At 32.5% G+C, this 8,721-nt stretch overlaps 1 protein-coding gene across 1 annotated transcript in view; it reads right to left on the bottom strand.

The window, feature by feature from the left end:
• Window positions 1-6,885, bottom strand: part of LOC149787765 (uncharacterized) — a 24,969-nt gene extending 18,084 nt beyond the window's left edge. Inside the window, exon 1 of the mRNA XM_089973954.1 lies at window positions 6,732-6,885. Coding sequence (XP_089830080.1) covers window positions 6,732-6,804 — 73 coding nt within the window. The 5' untranslated portion in view covers window positions 6,805-6,885. The remainder of the gene's footprint in view (window positions 1-6,731) is intronic.
• Between the last annotated feature and the right edge of the window lie 1,836 nt (window positions 6,886-8,721).

Consider the following 8,721-nt stretch of genomic DNA (forward strand, 5'->3'; position numbering starts at 1 on the left):
CCTGTTTAGTGTGGAGCGTTTCCGACAATGTCATTCGACACCTGTTGGGATAGCATTGGTAATAGTCTACTAGATTTTCATTATGTATGTATGTATGTATGTATGTATGTATGTATGTATGTATGTATGTATGTATGTATGTATGTATGCATGTATATATGTATGTATGTATGTATGTGTGTGTGTATGTATGTATGTATGTATGTATGTATGTCTGTATGTATGTATGTATGTATGTATGTATGTATGTATGTATGTATGTGTGTGTGTGTATGTATGTATGTATGTATGTATGTATGTATGTATGTGTGCGTATATGTGTATGTATAATGTAAGATAGAAATGCGAGTTATAGTCATTATAAAAGATGGGTGAAACTGGCTATCGTCTTTTGAGTTTTGAATGAGTTCTCTTGAAAAGATCCTGATTTGTTAGAATGGAACTGTAACCTCCCGTTAATACACGAAAGTTTCTAGTCTTGACAGACCAGTCAAGACAGTGTCATTATTGATTCAGCTTGATGTATATTTTTCATTGCTTTTGTATTTTATTTTTAAGGGATGCATGATCACGCTTTGTATCTAATAGGACGGAGAGCGGTGGATCTAAAGGATAAGATCCACTGAATTTGAGTCAGATCTGTAATCATGTTTGGGAATCACGAATAGGGTTGGTGGTTGATTCTAGGGCTATAATTAATTAAGATTCAGGACCAAATGTAAGACGTGTGACATCAATCGGGAGGCGTGGTCAATGTATGAAACTATGGTATAACTTTTTTCGATTTTACTGATTATTTGTTCATATGTTGATTACGGGGAGTCGGAGTTGTGAATATATTTCTCAAGCTGAGTACTTAGACAGTCTCTAAGAGTAAACGTGGTAATGTGCAATATTTACACGACTTTTTCATAGCATAGATTAGTTTTGCAAAACGGACCCTACCTAATTTCTTAACAAAAAGGAATCAATTTTGTTTATTTAGGTATGCGTATTTCCTAATCAGTTTGATTTATTTTGGTATGCGTATTTACTAATCAATTTGGTTTATTTTGGCATGCGTATTTACTAATTTGAGACTGGGATAATTCTTTGCATTGGATGTTTGCGTCGTGGTTTGCATTGCATGGCGTGAAGAAGGCCTAAATGCGAGACATGAAAAACCATGAAAGTGTGAAATTATTAGAGTTTCGTAATGTGTGGCCATTAGATGATTAGAGCAAATTATTGGCAGTGGTTGTGCATTTAAGAACCACTAAGCTGACAACGACTGTTGTATTGAGGACATTGGAAATAGAGATATATGGACTGTCATATATATATATATATATATATATATATATATATATATATATATATATATATATATATATATATATATATATATATATATATATATATATATATATATATATATATATATATATATATATATAGTGTGTGTGTGTGTGAGAGAGAGAGAGTGAGATGCTAACACCTAACGTGTACATGTGTGTGTATGTGTGTGCCTATTATGTGCTTCAATTACAATTTCTTTTGTAATGTCTAGTTTCATTTCTCTAAAATCGGGTAATGAATTATGAAATATAGTAATTCGAGTTAATATTAGACTTGGTAGTGATCAATACCCACATTCAGCTGGTTTTGTTACTTCTATTTTCGATATCTCCATCCTGCAATCAAATTTTGATTTCCTTCCAAACTATAATATCAGTTGAAGGAGTGTTGGTCGCTTTAGATCGATGAACCATGCAGCATAACGACGAACTTCGAATGCAATCATTTTTAAAATAGAAACTTGAGATATTCCCAATAATTACACACCAGAGGCAGGCTTCTAAATGAAACCACCACCATCACCAACTAAAACTCCAAAATAGAGGCAATGCTCTAAAGAAGTTTACAGAACTGAGGATATTTATAAAATTATGTTCTGACCTATAACTCAAGAATGGATTGGTATTCTAGAGTATGCTTTTTAAACTCTCCAGAAAGCTTGTTTAAGAACATCTTAAGTCAGCGTGCAGTATATAGAAACATTGATAGCTACCCATATTTATCAATTATGTTCCTTATAATCTGCATTTCTTTTCTTCATCATGAGACAGCCATGTGATTCCATTCAAACGATGAGTGAAAATGAAGTACTACTCTATAGTTATACTCAGGTGATCGTTGAACCGTACAGAGCATAAGAAGAGCTTCTAATTAATCCATGGTAGATAACTGAGCATTGCAAAGCATCATAAAAACTTCTAATGAAACCATGGCATATAACTGCATTGTAACGCATCATAAAAGTTTCTAATGAAACCATGGCAGATTGTTGAGGCGTGCAGAGCGTCAGAAAAGCTTTCACATAAACCATGTCGAATCGCTGAGCAGTGCAGAGCAACTGATAAACGTCTAATTAAACCAAGTCAGATCGTTGAGCAGTGCAGACTATCAGAAGAGTTGATAACTTAACCATTTCAGATGGTTGACCAATGCAGGGCAACTGAAAGAACTCTCTAATTAAACCATGTCAGATCGTTGAGCAGTGTAGAACATCGGAAGAGTTTATAAATAAACCATTTCAGACCATTGAACAGTGCAGGACAACTGAAAAAAATCTCTAATTAAATCATGTCAGATCGTCGAGTAGTGCAGATGATTATAAAAGTTTCTAATAAAACCATGTCAGATTACGGAGGAGTGTAGAGCTCAGATAAGCTACTAATTAAGCCATGTCAGATCGTAGAGCAGTGTAGAGTATCAAAAGAGCTTCTAATTAAACCATGTCAAATCGTTGAGCATAAAAAACAACTTCTAATTCAACCATCTAAGATTATTGAGGCGTGCAGAGCATAACAAACTTCTAATTAAACCATGTCAGATCGCTGAGCAGCGCAGAGCATCAGAAACGTCTCTAATCAAACAGTGTAAAACTATTGATGCGTGCAGAGTGTCGAGCAACCGAAAAACTTCTAATTCAGTGAATTCAGCTTAACCATGGAGACATTTCTCATAAATATACATGAACGACGGAAGACACACAACTGTAAAAAGGTCAAATTTTACATTTAGTTTTTTTCCACCACAACAAACTGCTGCTCTGATGGCATTGTTCGCAATGTATTAAAGATAACGGAGGGACCTATCTGTTATATATATATATATATATATATATATATATATATATATATATATATATATATATATATATATATATATATATATATATATATATATATATATATATATAATTTGTATGTTACTTTTTCTCCATGATTACAAGTTATGTTTAATTGTATTTTGATCTTGACCTTGTCTTAAATCAAGTTCACTGTGTACATGTTTAGCGACAATGGTTTTGTTTTGATTTTCTTAAACAAATAATACATAGTTAATATTTCTCTTTGATAGTGGGTTAAATACTAGGACCATTATCAATAGAAATAAACGTATTATTTGAGTCTGGGTATATATTACTGGGTTTCCCGCATGAAGAACCTGTTGTACCTGATGTTTACCACATTTCTTATTTTAATTTTAGTAACAGATTTGATCTGTTTACAACTTAGAATTGTATGGAAAAGAACTTTAGACTACATCCTGGCTCATCCTCTTTGTTATTTTTTATATATACATAATCATGTTAACTTTAAAAATTATTCATTCTTGCCTTAACAGCTTGAAGAAGAATCAGTTTTATGGTTGTCCTGATATTTCGATTTGGGTGGTTATTTAGTAAAATTATTATTTTTTGGAATTACTATTTGCGCAATAATATTCTTGGACAGGAGCATTAAGTTGGGATTTTATTGAACTCGGACAAGGACATCGCGAATTATATCACTGATTAATTGGATGACTGTTGGCACATCATCACACTTCAGGCCACTGGTACAATAGTATATTCAAGATTATAGGCACATCAACACCTTCAGCGCTTGATCTTATTTTGAACACTACTGGAATTTAATTAAAACTTTATATATTAGGACTGGTGATAAAACATTTTGGACTATTCACAATTCTGTAAGTTCTTTTTAAATTTTTACTTGGTATTGGACGGAAATAAATTATTTGTTGAAGTTTACCAAATGTGTTGGTTTTAGCTCTTTTCTATTACTTAGTGTAATACCATATCAAACTTATGACCTTGTGAATATATTGGCAATATAAAGTACTCAAGAGTTCAAAAGAATTTAATGCGTGTTCTACAGTGTACAATGGCATCGATACTGAATCAAATGTATTGTCATGTTTTCGGTTTCTTATGTGCTCTTTATCACCAAGGGCGTTGTGGCATTTTCAAAGGCAACAAGGCCTTATAGGACAAAGAGAAAATGAAATTGAAACCACATAATGGTATGTTGCACTCAATAGGAGCTTGATTCACTTTTAGAGAATGGGTGAGAAGGAATGGATATTAAAAAGACTCTTTTCAGAAATCTGTCAACAAACGTCAAATACCTCAATACACGAAATACTCCAAAAATAAGCAAAATCTACAGAACCCATTTCAAGAGGTAAAAACGACTGATACATCATCATTGTTTATGAGGAATAGAGCCTATTTATAGGTACTTCTTATCTTTCAATGCCAAATATGTTTGCTTTAAAAAATATCCCTATCAAGCATATATAGTAACATAGCTGATCAGAAATATTATTATCTAAATCATATTTTCAGCCGAAACTAAATTTTTAGAGGCAGCAACACAGTTTTGGATTTAAGAGAGAGAGAGAGAGAGAGAGAGAGAGAGAGAGAGAGAGAGAGAGAAACTACATCTGATTTCCACATGAAAATATTCCTTATTTGTACAATTCTTAATTTTGCGATTATTGCGATCACTATACGCGCTGGTTATTTGCAACGGTACTAATATTACATTTATTCACAACAACGGACTGCGTACGACTATTATAATAGTGTCACTATTGACATTATCTGATACAAAATACTGCAGGGAAATGCTAAACGTTTCCAATTTGAATATATCAGATGGTAATTTTAATGTGTTTTAAAACTCTTTTAATTCATTTTCGATAGACGATTTTGGTTAATTCGCTTCGTATCAGCCATACAGCCCATGGCCTCGAATAACTGACTTCATTTGTAGGGAGCTTAACAAACGAACAAAATAATGCTCTTTGCGATCTGGACAGGAAGTTGCCATTTATATGATAACGTTAGAAATATTGGCAAATTGGGCAACGTGTATGTTCTGTTGCCCTTGACACCCATTGGTATATTTTACTCTTGACACAGATGTAAATCCTTCTATTTTGAACCCACACATACGTCAGTATATACATAGTCATATAATTAGGATAAAAATATTAATTGCAAATGAGATCAAATAAAATCTTTCCCAAAATATATGCATGAGAATGGGTTACCGTTTGCAATTTTGACTCTTTAAAAGCAGTTACTCTAGCCAACAGTTGTTAAAGCACTTACGTTTGGGGAGATTTATACATGTCCACTAAACACTGGCACTAGAACAAAGTTGGCTGTTAATTGTTTTTGCAAGAGTTGTTCCTATATTGAATTTATGGTATGAGTACTTGGAATATCCAATAAAAATAAAAGATTTGTGGCGTGATTATTTTTAATGTTGAGAGAAACGTGCAGAGCTCCCATCTAAAGCGTTCCAGATAAGGTATGACCCCATAACCTGATGTAAATTTGTCTACGCGTAATAGAAACCCTGGTGCGAGTTATTGATACTTTGCTAAACATAAAAAAACAGTTCTAACAGTTCGAAACCTATCGATCAAAGCATGAAAGAGGCATTACACACACACACACACACACACACACACACACACACACACACACACACACACACATATATATATATATATATATATATATATATATATATATATATATATATATATATATATATATATATATATATATATATATATATATATATATATATATATATATATACATACATATATATACATATATATACATACATATATATATATATATATATATATATATATATATATATATATATATATATATATATATATATATATATATATATATATATATATATATATATATATATATATATACACATATGAATGCACTAAAACTTCGTGAAGAGGTAGAAACGTGGGGCAAAACCAGAGAATAATGTAAATTTGTCTGAAATGTATTGCATGTACTTACTTTCTTTCTTGAACGCTACAGTGTTCATAGTGAACTTTGGTAAGCATTGTACAAAACCTACGACAATGTAACAACTGTAAACTGGAACTGATCATTTCGGAAACTGGAGAAATAAATTAAATTGAATAATATTAGAAGCTCTAATATCGTGTCAGTGACGACAATATTTGCGTGTTATTTAATAACACGGATGAAACTAAAGAAGTGTAAGAGAAAGCAAAGTAATGACCATACATATCACAAAATCGCAGAATTTACTTTTATGAACAAAAAAAATAAATTAAACTTATTTGCCTTATTAAATATCCATTGGAAGCTAGCATTGGAAAATTGGCACAAAAATAAGGAACACAATATTGATGCAGCTCAGTAAAACGGTTTGTCTGAACGACAGATATGTTACTATACATATCAAATATCAGTGAAATGTCAAATAATCTAATTTGGTTAAAACAAATTTTTAAAAAATATGATCCAAATAGACTCCATTGAGAGAGAGAGAGAGAGAGAGAGAGAGAGAGAGAGAGAGAGAGAGAGAGATTATAAAACTTACCTGCTAGAAGTGCACAGTCTATAGAAAGGAATGCAAATGTTACGACACAGTTTAGAAGGTATTGGAACTTCATTCTCCGGAAACCTTGGGAACCTATAATTTTACTTGATTTAATTCCAATTGCTTGTGCGCGCTGTCCAGGTGTTGTAACAATCAATTAAGTATCTGCTATTTATATGCTTTTCTCCGCCACACCGACCTACTCCGGTGCATCTCTTCTGCTTCTCTCATAGGTCTCCGAAGATTAACGAGCCTGTGACGTCACAGAGTGCTTCCGGCTGAGATGCTATGTGTGGTTTGCTCTGTTTTGTACGTTGACATGATGGATCGAAATCAGCATTCATTTTTCTCTAATTGGCAGTAAATGCCTTTAGTAATCCTGCTTCTTAAGTAGAATGCATAGCTTCACAAGCCCCAATAAACAGCCGATATTCTTTATTTGATTGCTATGGAATGAACAGTAATAGGTACCGTTGCCTGGAATAAAAGATAGTTTGTTAAGTGGAAATAAGCACCATTATGTTGTGACAGGTCATTTATTCTCACGAATTAGTTTATAACAAAACTGAATCTTTAAGAAACTTGGTAAAGAATTGCAAGCGTTCTTCATTGCTTTCTGAGAAATACCGCTTCGAATTAAAGACTAATATCAAACAGCTTTGCACAAATTTGTAAATCTCGTCAAACGATTGGCATTGCATACAAATTAAATTAGCTACCACATACCAGTTAGGAAGACATGTATAAATTACAATTACATTCTTGTCAAGTTCGTAATGTTTTTCCTCAACCCAAACATCAAAAGTTAAAGGTGAGCAAGGATTTCATGTGGTCTCGATTTTTTTGTAAGACTGAAAAGAATCGAAATGTGAAATATGCAAATTATGTGACAATATAAGCTTAAATGGCTTAATCAGGAATCATTGGAGATAAACAAATCTTGAGCTAGTTTGAGAGAGAGAGAGAGAGAGATGTTATAAAACGTGCCTGCTTAATATTCAATTAATTATTTCACAGAACACAAATATAACAGAATGGATGAAAAAGAAGTCATCAAATTATAAATTTCCATTAAAGCAGTCTTGCAATATTTCTCTGGAAATTTTGAATATTTTCTTACACTGAGAAATTCGTAAACTTATTTTCAAGATTACAAAGGTTTTCATGTGTAGAACGTTTAAAACTAAAATGTGATATTGCATCGTATCCACCTGTCTCTGCCTCTAGTAGATATATCGCTACTGTCTACAGTATAATATGCAAAAAAAAAATGCAAAATTTCAAATCTGTGTAGACAGTTTGAATCTTTCTTTTAGTGAAAACATGCCCTTACAGCAACACAATCCTGATAGAAAATTCTTAATGAACGGGCACATTTCTATCTAAAACGCACATAACAATAAAACAAATGTATATTCTGGCACAAAAAAAAACGAAGTCGTAAAAACTGACAACTCATATTAAAATTTAAAGGGAATAAATATTCTGTTAAGTATGCTTTTTTTGCAGACTTGCATTTTTTGGAATTGTCATACACAGCTTGAGGCGAAATATAATGAGCACGATCGTACCCAACGCACCTCCCTAGGCTACGATTATGTATTACGTTCTAACATTCGTTGCAAGATTCGATCTGCTGTGATTAATTTCGCGTTATAATCATAAAGGGTGAGAAAATATGTTTCACAAGGCAATTATAAGTACAGTATGGAATTATTGCACAAACTGACGAACTAAATTTCATGGGAAAATTTAATCAAACTTCTGCTCTTGCATACACTGGATGAGTCCTCAACAAGCAGACACTCGCAAATACTGTTTACTTAGCAATCAAGGAATTGCTATCAGTAAAACATGAAAGAGAAAACTTAATTCATTCATATGTGCCAAATTTACTGTCACAAATAGCTTTGTTCAGACAAACGGTGGTTAAGTGAAATACTAGCCTTCTTATAGTGCTTGTTTTTCATCTCAATATTTTAGTAGGATT

Source organism: Sinohyriopsis cumingii, chromosome 11 (genome assembly GCF_028554795.1).
Source record: "Sinohyriopsis cumingii isolate HCF-2022 chromosome 11, ASM2855479v2, whole genome shotgun sequence".
NCBI classification, from domain to species: Eukaryota; Metazoa; Mollusca; class Bivalvia; order Unionida; family Unionidae; genus Sinohyriopsis; species Sinohyriopsis cumingii.